This window comes from Ursus americanus, chromosome 21, assembly GCF_024610735.1.
Source record: "Ursus americanus isolate L20-20 chromosome 21, mUrsAme1.1.p, whole genome shotgun sequence".
In the NCBI taxonomy this organism is placed as follows: Eukaryota; Metazoa; Chordata; class Mammalia; order Carnivora; family Ursidae; genus Ursus; species Ursus americanus.
The window spans coordinates 49,064,559-49,087,920 of NC_142147.1; the positions used below are offsets into that span (position 1 = coordinate 49,064,559).

A 23,362-nucleotide genomic window follows, 5' to 3' on the forward strand; every position below is an offset into this window, starting at 1 on the left:
GTGGGAGGGAGTTCAAATGGGCTGTAACAGCCTGGCTGCTGGCAATGAACCCTAAGCATTAAATGGGATTAAGGGGAACTGAAAATATTTGAGACACATTTCTCACATTCTTGGCTGGTGGAATGGTTGAGACTGATGAGAAGAGAGAGAAAAATGAATGCCAGAAAGGGTCAGGGCCGAGAAAACAAATCCTCCTTAAAGAGACAGATCAGAGGGTTGGCCCGCTGCCTCTGCACTTGTGATTGGATCGGGTGGTTCTCCTGCAGGAACCCACCGGGAGCTTTAAAACCTTAATGCTCCAGCCTCATCCCAGACCAATGAAGTCCTGTCTGCCGAGGGGAGGGACGACCAGGCATTGGGATCCTTTTACAGAATATATATGCACTCCCCACAAAAAAGAAATGGCAATTATGTGACATGATGGAGATGTTAGCTGAGACTCCAGTGGTAACCCTATTACAACACTATATATGCAGCGCTGTGTGTATACACGTATGTATCAAATCGACGTGTTGTACTGTAAACTTACACAATGTTAGATGTCAATTACATCTCAATGAAAAAAAAATTTAAATGTATTTTTATCAAGAGCTGACCGGATATCAGGCCCCATTCCAACTGGGGCCACAATAAGGGGTGGGGGTGGGGGTGGATAAAGGATTAGCTTTTGTGGCAGGACATTTTAGCGCCGGGAGAGGAAGCACAGGGCAGGTCACGTGACCCACCAACCCAGCATTTACTTTGGTTGCCCCTCAAGTCCTGGTACACGATGCTAGCATTTTCTCTCTGCCCAGGTGTTCACGATGACCCCTCTGTCTTGCCCTGACCAACCCTGGGTCAGGCTGCTGTCCTCCCCAACCCTCCAGGCCCCACACAGCCCCTCCCCCAACTGAAATGCTGGTCAGCTTCTCCTGAGACCTGCTGACCACAGGAGGACACATTTCCTGTCAAACCACGTTGGTTACTTACTTCCCCTCACACACCCCACTTCCCCTACTACAAACCCCACTCGGCAGAGGAAAGCAATGCCCTTTTCTGTTTGATTTGGAGACATGTGCAAACCTCAGAGGTCAGAACAGCCTTCCCATGGCAATGGTCTTGTTTTTGTTTTTGTCTTTAAACAGATTTTATTTTTAAGGAATCTCTCATCTCAACATGGGGCTCGGACTTTCAACCCTGAGATCAAGAGTCACATGTTCTAAAATGGTCTTTTTGAATACAATTTGAATAAAAGTTCTCATCTCAGATTTTTTTTTTTTTATTTGACATCTCCAGAAAGTTCTCATGCATTCTTCATTAGGTTAATTCCTAGATACCTTATAGGTTTTTTCACTCATGGGAAAGTTATCTGATTTTCTGTTAATTTCCTATTTATTATTGTTGGTATAGAAGAATGCTAGTGATTTTTTTAATTGAGATGTAATTCACATACCATAACATCCGCCTTTTTGAAGGGTACAATTCAATGGCTTTTAGAATATTCACAAGGTTGTAAAACTGACATCACTCACTGCAGAATATTTTGATCACCCAAAAAGAAAACTCCCTGCACACCCCCCCACACACACCTCCACCCCCTCCCCCCAGCCCCTGGCAACCACTAATCTCTTTTCTGTCTCTGCGGATTTGTTCTGGACATTTCCTAGGGAGATGGAATCCTACAATATGTAGGCTTCTGTGTCTGGCTTATTTCAGTGAGCTTAATGTTTTCAAGTCTTAACGTTGCATCGCGGGTGAGCGCTTCATTCCCTGTTACAACGGAGTAATAGTCCCTTCTATGAATATAGCACATTTCGCTTATCCATTCATCAGTAGATGGACATGTGGATTGTTTCCATTCTTTGCCTATTATAAATAACGCAGCTGGGACACCAGGGTGGCTCAGTCGGTGAAGCATCTGCCTTTGGCTCGGGTCATGATCCCAGGGTCCTGGCATCGAGTCCCCAGTTGGGCTCCTTGCTCCGCGGGGAGCCTACTTCTGCCTCTGCCCACTGCTCCCCCTGCTTGTACTCTCTCTCTCTCTGACAAATAAATAAAATCTTAAAAAAAAAAATAACGCTGCTATGAACCCGCATGTAGAAATATTTTTTAGGGTACCTGCTTTCAAGTCTTTGGGGTTTCAGTGGGAAGCAGGGGCCAATGGCTAGCCGTTTTCCTTGGCTTGCGGCCTCTTCCTAGAACCACTACAAACTCTGCTTCCCCACCTACCACTGATCTCCCACCTCCTTCTAACGAGCACCCCTGCGATGACATCCGGCCCACCCAGACAATGCAGGACCATCTCCCCATCTCACGACCTTTTAATCACACTGGCAAAGTTCCTTTTGCCGCATAATAGAGCGTTCTTGGGCTCCAGGAATTAGGGTGTGGCTATAGAGGCTTTTCAAAGAGGGAGGCAGGAGGATTAGTTAATAGTAGGAGATATTGGGGGCGCCTGGGTGGCACAGCGGTTAAGTATCTGCCTTCGGCTCAGGGCGTGATCCCGGCGTTATGGGATCGAGCCCCACATCAGGCTCCTCCGCTAGGAGCCTGCTTCTTCCTCTCCCACTCCCCCTGCTTGTGCTCCCTCTCTCCCTGGCTATCTCTCTCTCTGTCAAATAAATAAATAAAATTTAAAAAAAAAATAGTAGGAGATATGAGGACAGAAGCAAGAGGTCAGAGGGGCATAAGGAAGCGACTGCAAGCCAAGCACTGCGGGAGGATTCTCGAAGCTGGGGAAGGCAACGAAATGAATTCTCCCCTGAACCCTTCAGGAAGAACACAACCCTGCTGAGACCTTGATTTCAGACTTCTGATCTTCAGAACTATAAGCAAATGCATTTGCATTATTTTTAAGCCCCTAATTTGCGATAATTTGTTACAGCCGCAAACAGTTACCAAGCTTGAGGGTGAATACCGTTGACAGGAGGTGGGAGGTCTGGAGAGGAAAGTGCATGGAATGATTTGTAATTGTGATCGTTTTAACACGGGGAAAGACCTGAGCTGCATCTAGGGTTTAGGGCTGTGCTGTCCAACATGGCAGCCGCTGGGCACACGTGCCCTCATTTACCTTTAAACTCACAGTCATTAAAAAGTCCATGGGGCGCCTGGGTGGCACAGCGGTTAAGCGTCTGCCTTCGGTTCACGGCGTGATCCCCGCGTTATGGGATCGAGCCCCACATCAGGCTCCTCCGCTATGAGCCTGCTTCTTCCTCTCCCACTCCCCCTGCTTGTGTTCCCTCTCTCGCTGGCTGTCTCTCTGTCAAATAAATAAATAAAATCTTAAAAAAAAAAAAAAAAAGTAAAGTCCAGGGCCTGGGTGTAAGTGCTCAGTGGCTACACGTGCCCAGAAGCTGCCACATGGGAAAGCAAGGAGAGAGACCATTTCCACCCCTGCCGAACATTCTAATGGCCAGTGTTTGTGGAGAGAATAAGACACAGAGTGTGTCATAGTATGTAAAGTTACAAGGCCAGCCTGAAGAAAGTAAGGGAGAGGGAAGGGAGAAGGAAGTTGGCAGGAAACACCTAAAGCTGACATATTTTAAGACAAACAGAGGGGCACCTGGGTGGCTCAGTCTGCTTGCGGTTCTGGTCATGATCCCGGGTTGCTGGGATCGGATCCCACCCGGTGCCAGGACTCCCTGTTGAGCCTGCTTCTCCCTCCTCCTGCTTGTGCTCTCTCTCAAATAAATAACAATTTTTAAAAATGTCAACATTATTTTTTTTTAAAAGAGAGAGAAACAGAGTAGCCACCAGAAGAAATAAGACTGTATTAAAGATTTTACCTTTCATATCATCTATCCGGTCGGCAGCCTGGGTGGCTCAGTCGGTTGGGTGTCTTCTGCTCCTGTCATGATCCCCTGGGGTCCTGGATGGAGCCCCATTTGGGGCTCTGTGCTCAGTGGGGAGCCTGCTTCTCCCTCTGCCTCTGCCCCTCCCCCCAGCTTGTGCTCTCTCGCTGGCGCTCTATCTCAAATAAATAAACAAAAATCTTTAAAAACCAAACCAAACCAAATCATCTGTTGGGGATACGGTAGAATGATACGGGGTACGGGGGATACGGGAATAGCAGGGTAGGTGCTATGGACTGAATCGTGTCTTCTCCAAATTCGGACGCTGAAGCCTTGGCCCTCAGTGTGGCTGCATTTGGAGAGGGGGCTTTTAAGGAGGTGATTAAGGTTAGGTGAAGGTGTAGGGTGGGGCCCTGACCCCGCAGGGTTAGCTCCTTAGAAGCGGAGACACCGGATTGCTTTCTCTCTCTGCACGGGCAACCCTCCGACCCAATCATCCGCCGCACCCCACGCCCACTCTATTCACTCATTGGCTGGGGCGGCCTAGGGGGCGTGGCCTCCATGCAAACTTCAGGGTGAATTTCAGCTGCTCAGGCCTTGGGGAGTGCGGCTCCCTGTGGCTGCAGACAGAGGACAGGGGCCTTCCTCAGCTGTCTACTGTAGCCCGTGGCGTGGCACCTGCAAACAAGGAGGGACGCCTGGGAGAACTTGGGAAGGCTGGTGCGGGAGACTTCAGTGCTGGCCTCCAAGTAGCTCCAGCTGTCCGCCTCCTAGCCCCGTGGCAGAATACCACCTCCCCATCCTCCTGAAGTTCAGCGGGCCCTATGACTCGCTTTAGCCAGTGAAAAACAACAGAAGTGAGGTCCCATGGCCTTGGGGAAGAAGCATTCCAGGGCTGGGGGCAATCCTCCATCTTCCCTCACCACAAGTGGTCCCAGGGGCAGAGCCTCGGGCAGCTTGGATCCCTTCCTTAGGTGGCTATGTTGAGCCGAGCTTCCTGCTGCCCCTGAATGAGCCCCTGAGATTTGGAAGTTTGCATTTCTGCAGCAGAACCTTGCCCATCCTTATTAAACAACTGGTAGGCTCCAAATCTTTAAAAAAAAAAAAAAAAAAAAAAGGAAAAAAAAAGGGGGAAAAAAGGGAAAAAAAAGTTTCATAGTATCAAGAGCTCCTCACCAGACTCATAACATGGTAAATACTGTCGAGAGAAAAAGCAGCTCATCTACCCTGGGGGCGGGTCTCTTGCAAATATCCAGTAAAGTTTACTATGGATATCATTTAATGTTTGTGTCTCATCTCTGGTGGAAGTTTGTTTAAGAGTAAGGGATGATCCTGTGATTGTCAGGAAAAGGACTTCTAAGAGACTTCCAAAAGATTACTGCTAGGTAAGGAATAACCAGCACACACATTCCAGGGAGATTTCAGAGAAAGGTGGTGAATGAAGTCTGAGAGTCATCAGAGCCTTCTCTGCCTGCATCCCCAGAATCAGCTGAAAGACCAGTATAGGGGGCCGAGTGGTGGTCCCTCAAAATATATGGCCATGTTCTAACCCCCTGAAAGGTACTAAATGCTACTGCACTGTTCATTTTAAAAATGGTTAATTTGGGGGTGTTAACTGGCTGGCTCAGTCGGTCTAGCATTTGACTCTTGATCTCAGCTCAGGTCTTGATCTCAGGGTTGTGAGTTCAAGCCCTGCATTGGGCTCCATGCTGGGTGTGGAGCCTACTTTAAAATATATATATTTTTTTAATTTTTAAAAAATGGTTAATTTTATGTTATGTGAATTTCACCTCAATGAAATACATATGGGAAAGTGTTGGCAAAGATATAGAGCAACCAAAACTCTCATTCACTGCTGGTGAGAACGAAAAATGGTACAACCGATCTGGAAGAGTGTGGCAGTTTCTTATAAAACTAAACATTCATCCACCCTAGGACCTAGCAATCACACTCCTAGCTATTTACCCAAGAGAAATGAACATCTATGTTCACACCGAGGCCTCACGCAAACATGTTCAGCTGCTGTATCCAGAACAGCCCCAAAGGGCCCCCAGGAGGTGAGCGAGTAAATAACTGTGGCCCTCCCATCCAGGGGCACAGTGCTGGTACCGACTGGGAGGGAACCTGAGGGAACTTTCTCTATATTCATTGGGGTTTGGGGCACACAGATGGATGCATTTTTCAAAACTCCACAAGTGCACATGGAAATTCTGTGCATTTCATGATTCGGAAATTGCACCTTGAAAAAAAAAAGGAATGCGAATCTTGAACTCTGGTTAATGATACGCATGCGGAAGGATTTGGGGAGCTGTGTTCTGAGGGATGGAGAGGGATGGGCAAATGGGTAAGCATCTGACAAAGCAAGTACGGTCACACGTTCACACCTGTAGAATCTGGGCAGAGGGTCGGGTCAAGTGCCCGAGGACTCTGGCACGGGTGCCAATCCCCACGCCCCAGTCATCTTTGAAAGTGGAAGGCTCTCCACATGGCTCTTGGCCTCACTCACCAGCTGATGCTCACTGGCCCCTTCTGTTCTCAGCTCCTTTTTCCCTCCAACAGGGACCCTCAGGGCGCCATCATCCAGCTCTATCCAGCCTCCACACAGAGCCCCAGTCCAGAGGGGCTTTTGGCCAGTTCCCAGACCACCTCGTCCTCCCAGTGCCATCTCAGCGAGGAACTGCCCTCCACTGGGCTGCTCAGACATCCTCTCCGACCCCTCTTCTCTGTCACCCCTCGTGTGTCACTGTACCAACTCCTCTCTACTGAGTCTCAGGTCCATTGGTTCCCCAGCCCCCCCCCTTGCTTTGTCATCCCACCAGGCTCCCTGTACCCCCATCTTGCCCTAGCCAATCCATTTCCCACAACTCCGCCGGAAGGAAGGTTCTAGCCTCCAGTCTGACGACCCAGCCACTGCCTTACTTGAACACAAACTCTCCAGGCTTTTCCCTGCATCTGTAGCAATGAGGCTCTCCAGGACCTGCCGACCTCCTGGGTCCAGGTGCCAGCTCCTTTCCCCTCGCAGGTCTCTGCCCCAGCCAGTGGGTCGCCTCTGCTGGAGCCCAGGGCCGCCCACCGCCTGCTGGCTGAATCATCACTGTGGCTCTCACCCCCCGTGCCTCCCTAGCATTGCAAGCCACACAGGTATTTGCATGCTCAGCCTCAGGACGCTGGATCTTTGATTACTCTAAGCACGGAACACGAGACTTCAGTGTCCCTCTTGCCGGCAACCAACGCGGGCAAGGCCAACGAGACCGGACAGAAGCGTGCTAAGGGGTTTCCAGGAAGTGTTCCCTTGTTCATGAGGAAGTCTAGGAGAGCTCCCTCCCTGCTTCTGCACTTGGGAGGGCAAGGAAGAGCTGCTCTCGCCATCGTGCAATCACGAGGGGACAACCAGCAGTAGGAAAGTCGGCCCAAATCCGTGTAGAGTTCACTCCAACTTGACCAACCCCTGGGACTGCCCTGCTGACCTTCCCAAGGTGCTGGGCTCCTGGCTGTTTAAGCCGGTGGAGTTGGGAGTTTTGAGTTGCAGGTGAAATCACGCAGATGAACTGGAAGAAATTCGAAGTCTGCATCCTGGCATGTTGACATCAACGTAGAGCTTACCAGCTTAGCCTGGCGGCCAGTGCAAGGACTCCATCCCCCTGACCTCACCACCTCCCAGAGGCCTCGCCTCCAACACCACGGCACGGCAGGGAATAGGTGTTTTAACACGGGAATTTTGAGGAGACACATTCAGTCCCTAGTGGTCAGGGCTCCTGTTTCTTCTCATCCCTTGCAGCCAGCCCAGTGCCCTGCTTGTTCACCACTGGCCCCTTCTGCGGGCTGTGCAGGGGTGGGGCCGCAGAGCTCACCGCTATAACTCGACGCTGACACTGGCCCAAAGCAGAGGGCTCGGGAACTGGGGGAGGCAGGTGCCAAGAGCTAAAGGAAAGCAAGGCTGTTTGGAGGCCCCAACCCCCCAGCGTCATCGCGAATGTCACCCAGGGGCCGGCCACCAGGAGAACAGATCTAGGTTTTGTCACTCCCAGGGCGAGGGATGGTGGGAGCAGCACAGAGAGGCGAGACGGCAGGAGTTTTAAAATAACTGCATCCTTTAATGGCAGTAATACAATTATTGGATTAAGAGACCACAGGAGAAAGGGCAGGTGACATTTCTGGAAGACAGATAAGGAGTACAAAAAGGGAGCTGGGACAGTCATGCGATGATCATTGTAAAAATACAGTACATTATATACATATTTGCACCATCAACTCTCAACTCTGAAGTAGTATTTACACTTTTGTTACAATCCTGGTTAGAGAACATTTTGTTTTTTAAAAGCTTGGCCTGATGGCAAATGAAAATTTCGGGGAATTCATAGTCCCATGAGGTTCTTAGGCTGAAGATTCTGACAGGAGGGTTCCAGCTTCTATTTCATCCACAGATTTCGGTTTTAAAAAAGTATTTAATTTTGCTTTTACAAAAGAAAATTCTCAAAGGAGGGAGAAAAAAAAAAAAAAAAACACAGCCACACTGTATATTCTTACTTATTTTTACAAACACCAAGGGCTGCAGCCCTTTGCTTCAAGGCCAACACTGGTGGCTGAAGAAAAATCTCACTAATGATTGTTTAAAAACAACAAAAACAAAAAAGACAAAGACAAACCAAACCAACCTGATCACGGCGCACTGACCCTGTGGGCTGCCTTCTCCCGCCCTAGCTTCCGGCCCCAAACTCAAGGACTGTTTTTTCTTTTTCCAGGGAGAGGGGTTTGGTATAGGAGCCTCATTCACCTCCCACCCCAAAGAGGTGGGAGGGGAAACCCTTTGGCTGGGTCATCAGGTTTCCTCATTATTAGCAAGGAATAGGTGGGGCTCTTAAGCAAGGCAGGTGAGATGATGGGATGAGAAGAAAAGGCAAGAGACGGCCAGCACGTGTGGACACATAGCTGGGAAGGACCCCGAGCCACGGGCTGGTCTCTCCAGGCCACCTCCACAGGGTGGGCCTCCTCTGGAGCTTTGTGGACAGGGCTGGACCTCAGCCAGGGTCCTGGGGCAGGATGGGGGGGAGCCCAGTGCAGATGTCTCTGCTCCCATCCCAGCTCAGCCGGAGGACGGGAGCAGGATGCAGGTTTCTGGTTCCATACCCTCCCCCTGCAAGTGGGGGTCCTGCTGGGCCCTCTCCTGGAGAGGGCCTGGCAGCCCCCACCCCACCCTTGCTAGTCTCCTGCCCTTTCCTCAAGACCCCAAAATCCAACACTGTGACATGCCTCTGAACCCACGCACCTGTCAGCTGGGAAGAAAACCAAACACACCAAAACCACGGGCCCTAAGTTAGACACAGTGCAAGGAGGTTCGAAGCAAGCGGAGAGGAGAAACACTTTGCCAAGAACCACCCGGGTCTCCCTCCGTTGGGAGCCTGGTGGAGCGGCCACGCCACGGATCCTTGAGCAATCCCCTGAGTGGCTGGGGCCAGCACACTGGGTGCTCTGGCCCCTGAGGACCAGGAAAGACCGCCAGCCTGAGGGGAGGAGGCGCGGCCACGACAGGACAGGACAGGACAGGAGCTAATACTGACGGAAAACACATGGTCTGCGGAGGCTGCCTGCTGGAGGCAGTTTTTGGGGTATGCCGCCCCACACCAGCCCTGCCACCTCCAGGTCCATCTCTCACCCTGGAGTCTTCTGATGTGGGCGGAGGATGCGGGTCTGAGGACGAACTCTGGACGGAGGGCAGCAGGGAGGCCGGTGTGTGAATCCGCAGGAGACGGGAGCAGAAGGGACTCTGCTTCTCCCGGCCCAGGCAGCTTCCGAGGGCTCTCTGCCTTTCTTTCAAATTGTCTCCTTCCTTCGGTCCCTGAATTAGGTCGTCAGGGCCTGCCCACTGCAGAAGGGATGGGGTTCTAGAAGCGCCTGGACCTGCTTCCACGCAGGGCCTGCCCACTGTCTCAGCTTCATCTCTCCTCGCTCATATGGGGTGAGCAGCGTTCAGTGTCTTAGGACACCTGTTCCCTTTGTCCTCGGGGGTGGGCGGGGGGGTGGAGGAGGGGCCAAGCTTTGCCCAGAAAACCCACCAGACCCCCTGCCACCAGACTGGGGCTCCAGCCTTTAGAGAGTCCCTGATAACTGAGCCGGGCCAGAGGAAGTGCCAGCTGGGGCTGAGGCCCAGGGGACTCACAACTGTTCACGTGCAGAAGGTTTTCTTGGCGGGAGCCTGGGAGCCCCGCAGCACTGACCAGAACGGACTGAAAATGGTTATATACAATTAATATGTTGTAAAGAAAGTACTATTAAAAAAGAGAGAAAATGAGAAAGAGCGAGAAAGACATGAAGAGAGAGGAAAAAAAAAAAAAATCACCCGGAGCCCCCCTCCCCCCAAGTTCCCAACTCTGGTTGCTGCCCTTAAATATTGCCCTGGGAAGGGTGGGGTGCAGGGAGCGCTTGACTCCAGCTTAACACTACTGGCAAAAGGGCGAGGCAGTGGGGTCAAAGCCTTTAAAAACATCTTTCAGGGACCCCGCGTCCTGCTCGTCCTCGCGGGCTGGGCTGTTGCCGGCAAATGGGCTCCCAGAGCCCGTCTTGGGCGTCTGTTTCACAGTCCCAAAGAGGGTGGGCACGGGCAGGTTGTGCACGCCAGGCTGGGGCGAGGCGCCGTCTGGTGGCGGGGCGCCCGGGGTCGCGCTGGGGGCCGCAGTGGCCTTGGGCCGGGGCCGGTTGTAACTGTTGTATCTGTCCGTGGCTGTGGCAGCGCCCCCATCTGCAGCCGACTTCGCGGATTCTGGCTGTTCCAGGGCGGACTTGCGGACGAACGGGGGCTCCTTGGCCTTGGCGGCAGAGCTCTTGCCATTGCCCTCGGGGCCCTTGGCCTGGGCGCCCGCATCGGCGGCCGGCTCCGCAGTTTTGCCACCTGCGTTGGGAGTCCTGGGGTCATAGAGGCTGATGCCACTCAGCACGCTGCTCTGCCCACTGCCGCCGCCCTGGCCCAGGCCACCGGCAGCTAGCACTCGGGGGTCATAGGGGGCGGTGGCTGGTGGGGAGGACTCCCCGCTGGGGCTGCCGGCTGGAGAGGATGCTTCGGTGGGGCCGGGCTTCGCAGCCCGGGAGGCGGCAGCAGAGTCTGCTGGTTTCTGAAGCCGAGGGTCGGTAGGGGCCTTCCGCACCCGGGGGTCACTGGGCTTGTCGCTGGAGCCAGGGGCCGCTGAGGGGCCTGTGGCATTGACCGTCTTGAGGATGCGAGAGAGGAGCTCAAAGTCAGGCAGGTTGGAGCTGGACGTGCCGGGGTCTGTGGAGGTGCCCAGGCGCTGTCGGGGGTTGGGGGGCCCCGTGGCAGTGGCACGGTGCAGCCTGGGATCCAGGGTGGGCATGGACTGCAGGGCTGCAGGCACAGGGGGCACCGCGTCCTGCTTGGGGATGGGCAGGGGGATCAGGTCCTCGGGGTTCCAGAGCACGGTGCGGGCGAAGCTCGGCTTGCTCAGGGTCACGTCCTTCTTGATGTGGCTGAACTGCTGCAGCTGTGATCTCGGGTCCCGCAGCGGGTGCCCAGGGAGAGGGTCCAGGGGAATGGTCATGGTCTTCTCCCGCGGGGCCCGCTCCCCTTCCTCCTCTTCTGTAGGGGGCGCTCCAGACCCCTTGGACCCGCTGGGGCCTGCGGGGCTGGAATGAAGGCCGCCTTCCGGTTTGGGGGTGGGCAGGGAGCGGGCCAGCCGAGGGTCGGAGGGCCCCGTGTCTCCTGGGCCGGACCCGCTGGAAGCCTCGGCGTGGCGGGTGAGTCTGGGGTCCCGGCTGAGGCGAGGGTCAGCCAGCCGGCCTCCCGTGGGGTGTCCTTTTTGGAGGCGGGGATCCCCCAGCCCACTGTTGCTCAGGTCTCCAACGGAAGCCTGGGGTCTGCTAGACGTCTGCTGTCTCAAGGTCTTAAGGATGGAAGTGACGCTGCTCCCACCCTCATCCTCATCGCTGGAGTACCAGTTTCCAGTGTCACCTAACAAAGAGAGGAGGAGGGCCATGAGTGACCATCTGCCACCAGCCCTCTTGGAACCCACAGCAGCCCGCTGGATGAATGGCTCCTCTGCCTCTTACCTCTGAGAACCTCAGTTTCCCCTCCCTCTGAGGGCTGCCATGAACGGCCACTGAGCTCAGGTGGCCCGGGCCTCAGAGCCGGGCCTGGCAGGTCACTGGCTAATGTTTCTAGACCTTTCCCTGTGTGCCAGCACTGCTCTAAGTGCTTTGTCTTATTAATTCTCACGGCCACCGGGAAGCAGTGTTATTATCATGCCCGTTTGACAGACGAGAAAGCGGAGGCGTGGACTGCCATTAGATCAGGGGCAGAGCAGGGGCTGAGCTCAGAATCCTAGCCCAGGGCTCGGCCACCTTGTCCTCACCCCCCACGGACTTTGGTTCCAACAAGGCAAGCCCAGCTCTGGGTACCTGGGAGCAGCTACGACTGACTCCGCTCTCACTGTGCTTGGGGCTCACAGACACTGCCTCCCAGGCCCCTCGCAACGTTACCATGTCGCAGGGAGGGGCAGTCACCAGCTAGGAAGAGGCGGGGCCGGGTGGGCCGACTCAGAAACTGACCTAAGTCCAACCTCTTAGGCAGGTGAAACCGGAGCCACCAAGGGAGGGCGCTGTCCCCTCTTCCCACTGTCCCCACCAGGCTCCTACAAGGGCCACCGGTGGCCTCCGGCTCCTGGTTCTAGACACCATTTGTCCGCCCCATTTCCTCCTGGGCTGGATGCCATCAGATCCAGTGTGTGGCACCGAGCGACCTGGCAGCTGCGACTGCTGATTGTTACTGGTTTATGTCAGCGACTAGCTGTCATCTGCTGAATTCCTGAGAACATGGTCTAGGGAAAGGGGAGCTGCGAGCATCTCCTTTCAGCCTCCTCTGTAAGGGCGCAGAAGGGAAATCCTGCTGGCTCTGTCTCCTCCAGGGACCAGCCCACCTCCCTCCTCTATGGGATCAGGGTCTCTCTTGATCCCCAAGACACTGAAGGGCAGCCCTGACTTCCAATTTTCTCAGGGACAGGCAATGCAACAGCCCTAGCCTGGCTTCACGGCCCTGAGCAAGGGTCCTCCCTGGCCACGGGCTTCTTTTCGACACAAAACCCATCCTAGGCATTCCCCACCTCTCCACTGCACAGTGGCCCGGGGGGCCTGTGCCTGTCAGGGGAAGCCCCTGCCCCTGGGGAGGACACATGCCTTCCTCATTCTCCCGGTCCTGCTTGCTGCTCTCAGCCAGCCTCCTCGCTCTCTCCTCCTCCTCCTGCTGCTTCTGCTGGATCCTCAGGTACAGGGCCCTCTGGGCTGAGGGCAGGAAGTCGGGGACACCGGCGCCCGGCTTCGGCCGGCCTGGGGGCCCTCCCTCAGAGAAGCTGTCGGGCTCCAGAGGGTGCTCGGGGAAGAGGTGCTCCCCAGGCTCCCCCGGCAGCTCTTCGTAGTGCCCGTAGTCCTCTGTGGCAGGGAAGAACCGAGGGTTCATGTTGGGAAGGGCCTCGCGGCACCGACTCCAACCCCCCGTGTGCCCTTCACTGGAGAACCCCCCCAATGGTGATGGGTGACGATGCGCAGCCCGTCCCTTCCTACCCTCCCCAGGACGGTCCCCACAGAAAGCCCGACAGCAGGGAACGGAGCGGGCAATGAGGGTATCCCCACCCAGGATGCAGCCACTGAAAACGGGGTTCACAGCACGATTCAGTGATGTGGGCAAATGCTCATGAAGTGAAAACAGGACGGAACACTGTACAGATGTTTATAAAATGCAAAGAAAAGGCTTTGAAGACAGACAGAAAACAGTGCCTCTGGGAATGAGATTCGGGAGAGAGGACTGAAGGATCTTTCCCTTTCGACCCTACGTGCTTCTGATCTCTTCCTATTACTGGCAACGAGCATTCATTTTACGGTTTCTTTGTAATAACCAGAAAAGAGAAACACTGCATCTCACAGTGAGCTCGTTAATACGAGCTCAACCACGGTGAACAAAGACTTATAAACAGAAGGAAAGAACCCAAATGCAGCTATGGCCACATGTCAAGCCACAGGCTCCTGGCTAATCCCTCCTCCTCCCTCCTTTTTGGGCCCCCGAGCTCCGCACACGTTCCTGCGCGTGCTGCCGCGTCTAAGGGCGTGGGGCTGGGGGGCTCAAGGGTCTGCCTTCACTCCTGCACGGCGGGCAGGTGCCCGGCATCAATCGCCGACCTCCACAAACTCCACCACACCGGAGCCAAGGTCGGGGAGCAGCACTGCCGCACGTGGAGACCGTGTGCACACGTGTGCGTGCGTGTGCGCTGAGACAGACGATGTCTGGTCGGCACTGCCCCCCGCACACAGGATGTCCCGCAGTGAGGAATGTTCCGTATCTGCACTGTGGGACTCGGCCACCACTATCCTCCATGGGGCTACTGAGCGTCTGAATGTGGCCAGTGCCATAATTTAAGAGTTAAAATGATTTGTAAATATTTCATCCACGAAGCATATAAAGCAGAAAGTGAAAGATCACCTCCTTCTAGCCCCTGAACGCGGTGGGCAAGCTGACGCTATGCGGCGCCCCAGCGCAGAGCTGAGCACACTCAGCGAACAACGGTCCCAGGCCCCCCTGCACGCATCGTACAGCCCAGAGCGAATGCCTTGAAGGCTGAGTGACCGTGAACACAGTAAAAACCACTGAATGGTGTGCTTATTTAGAAGCGTAGATTTCCTGATTCATGAATTAGAGCGAATTATTCTAGACATACCTACTGTTAACAGCTTAACGGACTTGCTTTCCCTGCACACCCAGACCTTTTTCGACATACTTTCCCCATATATTTAGAAAGGACAGGGGGCCGCGGGCACTGCAGCACCCCCTCTCGTACAGCCTGACAACATGTCACTTCTCTTTCTAAAGCTCCTGCTCCTTGCCCCAACACCTGCACTCACGGCTCCGAAACCACCTAGACGCCAGAGACCCCCACTGGCCTCCAGGCTGCAGTCTCCCTGACGCCCCTCCAGATTTCCACATGGCTGTCAAACGGGCCTCTCGTGCTTAACAGGGGGCGCAAAGCAGGGGTGTTCCCCACCCACCACAACTTGCCTCTCTCCGCAGGACTTCCCGGCAACGGGGACAGCGTGAGCCTCCACCCAGTGACTGCCCCATTCGCTCCTTCCCACCTTATAACGTGTGTACAAGGAGGCATGCTGGCCCCATGGCGCTACGCCCCCACCACAAAACCCAGCCCTGCTACTTCCTGCCCCGTCGCAGACGCCTCTGCCCAGAAGACTCCACGGCAGCCCAGAAACTTCCCTGATTCCACTGGAGCCCCTACTAGCCATCACCCTCGAATGCTCTGCCTGCACCCTATCATTCTTCCAGTGAGGCCACCTCACCGGGGCTGTCCGAGGCCCACGCAGGGACTTCTCTCCCCCTCTTCCCTCTCTCAAGCCGCCGGCTGGGGTCTCTGCACCTCGGCCTCCTCCCCTTCACAGCCCGATGTCTGGGTCTCACAGAGGCCTCTGCTGACTGTCCCCAGCGTACTGACGCTCCCGACCTGCCTCCAGCCCCACCCTCAGCCACAAGCACTCAGCTTGACCTTCTTGAGACACGAGCGCGACTGAAAGGAGCTCACACGCTTACTTACGCATTCCTGGTCGGTTCCCTCACCTACAGTGTGGCTGAGGCAAGAACCCCGGCTGCCCTGTGGCAGCAGCAGGCACACCCCCGCCCTCCCGAAGGCTGCACAGGACCTCCCCCGGCTGCGGCACGGTCGGCCGACCACCCCGAATAGCAGACGTCTAACTTGTTACCCACACACGTTCTTGTTTGAATAAGAAAGGAAGGAAAGAAGGAAGACGGTTGGTCGTGGGGACAGAACAAGCAGAGGCGCGGGGCCGACACCGGCAGCTCCACGCCAAGAACCGTCTGGAAGGAGGCCGCTCTGGAGAGGGTGCCTCCGCCTCAGAGCCCACCACCACTCTACACCCGCCCCTCTGACTTCCCATGGTCCCGATTCCAGGCACACCCCGCAAAATATGTGAAGCAAATAAATTACACCGAGAATATCACAAGACTCCTTTCAACCTCAACACGATAGTGAACCCCCCGCCACTGAAAACGTGCAACCACTCACGGGACAGAGATGGAGTTGGATTCATGCTCTGAAAGACTCGGATGGAGCAGAAAACCCAAGCCTTCCCAACTAAGCTCCCCAGGGCCAGCCGTGGCGGCCCCCCACCCCCCAGCCCGGCCCGCGCACCTGCGTCCCCGAGGAGTCCCGGCTCCATGTCCATGCCCTCCTGCTGCTGGTAGAAGTTTTCATAGAAGTTCTGGGATGGCGGGATGGGGGGCATCATTCCAGAATGTGGGGAGTCTCCAGGACCATAGGGCATCATTGGGGGGCCACCGGGTCCCATGGGCGGGCCAGGATTCATGCCAGGGCCCATCGGCATGTCAGGGTGCATGTCGGGGTGCATGTCCGGGTGCATGTCGGGGTGCATGTCGGGATGCATGTCGGGATGCATTGGGCCCCCCATTGGCCCTGGGGGGCCCATGTTGGGCCCAGGGCCCATTGGCCCTGGGGGTCCTCCGGGTCCAGGGAACCTAGGAGGAAGAAATGGTGCCCGTGAGAGGGGCTGCAGGGCAAGAATGGTGCCACGCTGTCAAGGAGACACGGAAGTGTCTACGTGGTTGGTCACCGAGGGCTCCAGACCAGGCTCACGGCGACAGGCCCCCGGCACAGGGGAGCCTGGCTGAGGCCACAGCTGCCCCACCAGCCTGACTCTGGGGGCCCAGGGCACTCACCTCACGCCCAGCTTCTCAGCCAGCTGGCCCGTGGGCCGCACCACGATCTCAAACAAGGAGGGGATCTTCTTGTTGTACATGTCCTGCTGCTGCTGCAGCTGCTGGGGGGACAGCGGCTCGTGCACTGGCATGGGCATCTGGGGAGGCCCGGGGGGCGGGGGCGGGGGTGGGGGTGGGGGCGGGGGGCCGCCCTGCATGGGCCTGCCGTTGGGAGAGGTCGGGGCGGGGGGGCCGGGAGGCCGAGGAGGGGTGGGCAGGAGGCCCACGCCCGGGGGCGGCTTGGGCAGGGGGTTGATGCCCTGCTTCTTCAGTTCCTCCACTTCCTTCTCGTCCTCGGCGCCCGCTTCCGCGTCGTCAGCCAACATCTGCGGGTGAGAACAAAGGGAGAGATAGGACCGGGAGGAGGCAGGGAAGACGCCTCCCACGTGGGGAGCCAAAGTTTTTGAGGAAAACCGAAAAACACAGGACCCCATGGCTTTCACAAGCATAAAGCCAAGGAGCACACAGCCTCTTGGGCACAAAACTCATCATCCACGCCACGGCCGCATCCCCTCTGCGACCCTCTGGCAGGGGAAGCCACTCCTGTTTGCAGCAAAACACACAGAACACAAAAGGCACTAACTTCCCCCTTTTAAACAATTCAATGGCATTAAGTACAGTCACGAGGCTGTACACCCACCACCTCTACCTAATTCCAGAAGTTTCCCATCACTCCAAAAGAAGGCCCCATACTTATTAGCCGTCACTCCCCCTACCCCTCCTCCAGGCCCTGGCAACCACTCATCTGTTTGCCATCTCCTCGATCTGCCTATTCTGGACAGTTCACACAACCAGAATCATATGCCGTGTGGCCTTTTGTGACTGGTGTCTTTCATTCAGCATGCTCGCCAGGTTTATCCACGCTGTAGCGTGCTGTTGCCCGTTTCACGGCTAATATACCACTGTCCTGTTTGGATTGTAAGGGCCTCTCACTACATTCGTAATCAGACCCCGAATCCTTACCCTGAGCCGCAGGGCCTGACTGCAGGGCTGGGTGTCTGGAGAGGACAGGGCCGCACCCTTCAGCTTCATTTCCTTCCGTGGCGCGCCGGACTCCTCGACCCTGAGGGCCCAGGCCCGTGCCAGTCCCACGGACAGCAGAGCTCTCTGCCCTGCGGCGCCTGGGCTGGGACCAGCTTTCTTCCTGGGTGTCTGTCTTTCCCTCTATTCCTAACTGTGGCTCCGTGTCCCCGAAATGTTGGGGTCTCTTACTAGAGGTCAACTCAGTGTGACCGCCCTGATCTCCTGCGTTCACTGCTGGAACACCATCAGCACCCTTCAAAGCACTGCCGAGCTCTCTAAGACTTTATGCGTAGCTGTGTTCCAGGTGATTCCTGGCTCACCCAACGGCTGTCAACTCTGTAAGGGCAGGACTATTTTGTGCCTGGGGCCCAGCATGGAGCAGGGTACAGGGGAGATGAACTATGCGAGCAGAATGTCTCACCGTGCAGAAAAGTTAACACAGCAGTCTTGACTGCTTTTCTTGGAAGGACTGCTAGCAACCTTGGTCTGGGGCTGGTGTCTGGGAACCTGGATTTGGGGGGGAGGGGTCCCCTATTCCCTGACTGATAAGAGGTGCTCATTGTGCCTAAAATGTTCAAATAAACAATGTGCTTTCTGCTGAAACATACCCTCTCCTTTCGGGATTCTGGAATTTTGGTACATGCCAGGCAGAGGCACCACTCTGGGCACTGAAAGAACCTGCATCATGCTCCCCAGTTGAGAACATTCCACAAGTGCTGTCACAACCTGAGGAGTCAAGCACAGCCCTTCCGACTGCATGGGGTGTGGACTCTTGGACGATGGTGCCTTCTCCAGCCTTTGCCCACGCAGGCTACCCACTAGGTCCCGGGCCATTGAACTGGGCCGGGGTCATCTTAGGGACCTCGGCACAGACACTTTAGTGCATCCTAACATGGGGCTTAGAGAGGTCCCGCCTCTAGCACCTCAGCATCACATTACACAACACCCCCCCTGCCCCGCCCCTGCACCCAGGGATGGTGGGAGTGAGGGTGGTGGCAGCAGGGCCTCCAGGTGGGTGTCAGGCAGTTCTCAGCTTTTCACTCCCTCAGTCAGGAACAGCATCTGCACCCAGGGACAGCACAGCCCAAGAGGAATTTGGCTCCAAGGGTGTTAGAATACTCGGACAATCCATCAACAGAAAACCTTTGTTCCCTAGAGCCCTGCCGCTCCAGGTGCGGTCTGAGCGTGAAGGAGCAGCACAGAGGCACCTACTGAACTGGAACCACATTTTAACACGTGCTGAGAGCGGTGTGGGAAACAGTGCCCGCAACCAGCAGCGTCTTTTAGCAGTTCTCAGTGGGGAGCCAGGCAGGGGCAGGCCCCGGATGCCTCACTGCCCCCACGTTCTGCTCGCTTCCTGCCCAGCGCGCTGGCCCCTCGGCCCCTTCTGGTTCCTCACCCATGCGTGCAGCTGCTGCCGGCACCGTGTCCCTTGCTCAGTACGTGCCTCTCTCACTCTTTACTTCCTGCCACTCGCCCTAGGGGCCGGCCAGGTGTCCCCTCCTCCCTGAACCTCTGAAAGTCAACCTGTCGGAGTGCCTCTGGGCTCCCTGCACGTGCCCACCAGTGCCCCGACCCCAGTGCGTCATCAGGATCTGGCCGAGGACTGGATTTCCTCTCCTCACCGCTGCGTCCCCAGTGCCCGGGACACTAAGCCTCCCCTCCCCCAACCCAGGGTTAGGCACTGCCGCACGTCTGCTGGGTGAGCGAGCCGGAAAACAAATGCATCTCCCTCTGCATTCCCTGGACTCCAGAGGATGGCTCGTGAGTGTCGGGTCAGCGAGGACGGGAGAGGCGAGGGGGCCGCGGCTGCCTGGGCTTTGACTAGCCTGGCTCTGCTCTTTGGTGTTCTTCTCGAGGGCAGGAGGGGCCTCCCCGGCCCCAAGGGCCCGCCCACCATCACACCTTCGTTACTGCCAGCACCCAGACCCATCTCTCTTCAGAGCTGCAGGTATCCGCTCCACCCTGTCACGCTTCGTTCCGCACGCCTTCTTCCCCACCGGCCACACGCGGGGTTCTTGTGAAGGATGGCCCCTCTACTTCCCGAACCCCAAGCCAGGATCAGGGTCCCACTCTCACACACTGCTCCCAAGCTACTGCCTGGACCTCCCGAGTGGCTCACCTGCCCTCCACACCCTCCCCCTCCCCATCCTGGGCCCCGCTGCCTCTGGCCGGGACTCTGCCCCTGCCTCTCCGTGTAGTCTAGTCGCCCTCCCACCATTCCCTGCACACCAACAGAGCAAACACCAATCACAAACACGGCCGCGCCTCTGCACCACTAGATCCTTCCATCAACGGCAACTCGATGCCCTCAGGTAGAAGGCAAAACCTAACAAGGTTGTACCTCATTAAACAGGAACAACCTTGACCACAACTTCCTCCCCTGCTGTGGAGCGGGTGGCACGCTCTGGGCGCTGAAGGGCCACACTCCCTTCTCCCAAGCTCACACCCAGAAGGCCCCCCTCAATCCCTCCTCAACGAGCTGCGTTCTCTGCCCCAGGGCGGCTCTTCCTTCAGGGGGCCTCCCAACACCGGCCTCTGCGGACCTCCAGAGACCAGGCTTGCGTGTCGTGAACAGGCTTCCCTGTACCACCCACCAGCCAGAAACACCCGGCCAACACCCCTTCTCCTTTAGACCAACAGCTCTGGGGAGCAAGGCTCCGGTGACGTCTTCGCTACTATTTGCTGGCACCAGGCAGCAGTCAGCACACACCGGGCACTTAACGAATTAATGATTAATGGGAGGAACTGGAGCTTTCGCCCGCTGGCTGCTCTCGGTAAGGGCGCTGCCGCTCCCTGGTGAGTGGGCCTCCCCTGGCCTCCTACCTCCTTGGGCCCTGCCTACACTCGGGACTTCAGCTTCTCAGCAACGAGGGCTTCCGCTCCCACCTCACGCCAGGTGGGGTGTCCCAGCACAGCCTGCTGGCCAGCTGGAGGACACCCCCCCACTCCAGGACTTCCCTTCCCTCGCCCCTCGCTAAGACCCCAGCTCAGCACCCAGACCAGACCAGCTCCTTACCTACCATCTCCCACCCTGGGCCACGCGTGTTGCTGCGAAAGCAGGAACTGACTCACATTTGAGGCCAAGACAGTGACACGTGAAACACATTAGAACAACGTTCCCGCCAGAAAAGCTAAACCCAAACTGTCTGTGCAGCCCTTGCCCAGAGATGTGGAGAGGGGCACATCTGTTCCAGACCCCCCATGTATCCGTTCCTGGGCCTCTCCACCTTCGAGGACAACAGACGAGACAACCAGGGCCCTTCTCTAGCAGGACAGAACCCGACCGATGCCAAAACTTTCCAAAAGTCAGCAGCAACCTCTCAACGGAAAAGGATAGTCACGCCTGCAGACACACAAAGGCACGTGAGCCAAGGCTCATCAGGCCAAAGAAATCCGCTCATATCAGCTGGCTAAAAATCCTGTTTCTGCCCTAAACTGGAAACAATCCAGATCTTCTTCAGCTGGTAACCAGACAAACTTAGATCATCCATACAACAGAGTACTGCTCAGCAACAAACAGCTATGAACTCTTCTCAACAATGAGAATTCCAAATGCGTTATGGCAAGTGAAAAAAAAAAACAGGTTCAGAAGATTACGTACACACATGTGTGTTTAAAAGCTGTAACTGTAATGATGCCTGAGTGGCTCAGATGCCTGCCTTCTGTTCAGGTCCTGATCCCAGGGTCCTGGAATCAAGTCCCATTATCAGGCTCCCTGCTCAGCAGGGAGTCTGCTTCTCCCTCTGCCTGCCGCTCCCCCTGCTTGAGCTCTGACAAATAAACAGAAAAATAAAATCTTAAAAAAAAAAAAAAAAACAAATAACCCTACACATCGTATAAACCCACTACAGAACATTCTTGAAAATGTAAACTACAGGGACAGAAAACAGGTCAGTGGCTGCCGGCGGCTGGAGAATGGGGAGGCGTTGACTCTCTAGGCGCCCAGAGTTTTGGGGGCGATGGAGGAGTGAATTTCCCCCATCTAGACGTTGGGGTGGCTACCTGACTCTGTTTGTCAGAACTCACGTAACTTTACACTAAATGGTGAATTTTACTGGATACAAACCATACCTTGACAAACCTGACTATAAAAAAGTGAAGTGTAAAGAAAAATTTAAGAGTCGAGAACCAAAATGTATGCAACCGATTCTCAAGGTTCAAGGAAAAAAAAATATACACACGCATATGTAAAATAAAATGGGAGGAAGTGACAAAGCAAATGGGGCAAAGTATTGCCAGCAGATGACTCTGGGTGGAGAAGCAAGCACGCTTCCAAACCTGGAAAGGACGGCTGGAGACCAATGTGTCTGCACAGACAGAAATGTCTCTGCGAGGCAGGAAAACACAGCTGAAGGAAGGATGGAAGAAGAGCACAGGCTTTTCGGAAGACAGTGGCCAAGGCCCAGGTGTTGGTGCCACCTAAGGCGGCACCCGGGCGCCACCCGAAGCCCCAGGTCCCCGCCCTGGCTGACAAGCTGCAGCATGAGGGCTGACTGGATGCCTTCATCAGGGTTAACCTAGGTTCTTCTTAGAATGTATCCTCCATTTCACTTTCTGACCACCGAAATTCAATTCTAGTATGTTTTTTTCCATGTTCAACATTCTTTTTCACCTACTGAGACGTGCTTTTAGATCGGGCAGGATACTGACGCTTTCAAAACGTTTATAACTGGAAGCTGAAATGTGCCATCCTGGTTTGTTTTAGGTTTTTACGAGGGCGTCTAGAGCCGGGCTGTCCAAGGTGGTGGTCGCTGGCCACGTGTGGCTACTAACGCTCGAAATGCAGCCGGTCCAAACTGACATGGGCTCTAAGTAGAAAATGAGCACCAGATTCCAAAAACGCGGTAGCAAAAATAATAGTAACAATAATAATAAATGTCTTAATTTTTCATTACCTGCTAAAATACTTTGAACATGGACATACGTGATTAAATAAGATATATTAATTGAACTTAATTTCATTGGTTTCCTTCTACTTTAATGAAGATAGTAAAAAAATTTAAATCACATGTGCGGCTTGGCTGTGTTCCGACTTGGACAGCGCTGGTTTAGAGCGCCAACTCTGAACCTCCAGCAGGGGGCAGTGCTCAGCCAGCTACTGTTCAGCTCTCCAGGTGAGAAAGGAAGCCACAACTTTCCCTACTCCTTACCCTGTCAGATCACCAGACTCTAGAGATCTACTCGACAGGAAACCCTATTCCTAGGTACTAAGTTCTCCAGAGAGCCTGGTAAAGGAGACATTTTCCCACTGCACTGCCCCTGAGCAGCAGGCTTTCTCTTGCTCTGCCTGCGCAGGGCTTCCCCAACAAGCCCCCCCACCCGAGGCAGCCCCAGCATCCCTGGCCACCGCCGAACAGGGCAGTCACTGATGTGCTCCTGAAACTGCCTCACGTGCTACACATAGATTCGATCCTGGCCATTCTCAAAGCACTGGCCAATCCCTCACTCTGTGCACCAGAAGGCAGAAAGCCTTCATCTGGAAGGATGCATGTCCTCTCTCCCGGGTTCCCCTACATGTATGTAGGAACCCAAGGACAGGAACCTGGGACCCCCAGAATCCTCACGACTCTTCAGGGAGAACAACAGATACCAGGATGAGTTTCGAGCTGACTGGGGAGGAAGGCCTCACACTGGACCAGAGAGATCTCTCCCTCCCAAGAACCTCCAATCTCCCTGTAACAGAATCCTTAAGAGGGAGGAAACGTTTGACATTAACATGAAAATACAACCCACCCAAATCTCATCCTCCTCCTCGGGCATCATGGGCTCTCTAAAA

The 23,362-nt window shown here is 55.2% G+C and overlaps 1 protein-coding gene across 6 annotated transcripts in view; it reads right to left on the reverse strand.

Annotated features, from left to right (window-relative positions):
• Nucleotides 1-7,843: 7,843 nt before the first annotated feature.
• ZC3H4 (zinc finger CCCH-type containing 4) overlaps nt 7,844-23,362 on the reverse strand; it is a 41,722-nt gene continuing 26,203 nt past the window's right edge. For 5 of the 6 annotated variants that reach the window (XM_087870936.1, XM_045772129.2, XM_045772131.2 and 2 more), the window contains 4 exons: nt 16,522-16,886; nt 15,977-16,320; nt 12,948-13,199; nt 7,844-11,727 (listed from right to left, as the gene is read on the reverse strand). In XM_087870936.1, the coding sequence (XP_087727062.1) occupies nt 10,208-11,727; nt 12,948-13,199; nt 15,977-16,320; nt 16,522-16,886 (2,481 nt within the window). In that variant the 3' untranslated portion in view covers nt 7,844-10,207. The remainder of the gene's footprint in view (nt 11,728-12,947; nt 13,200-15,976; nt 16,321-16,521; nt 16,887-23,362) is intronic. The other variant, XM_045772133.2, reaches the window with a different exon arrangement.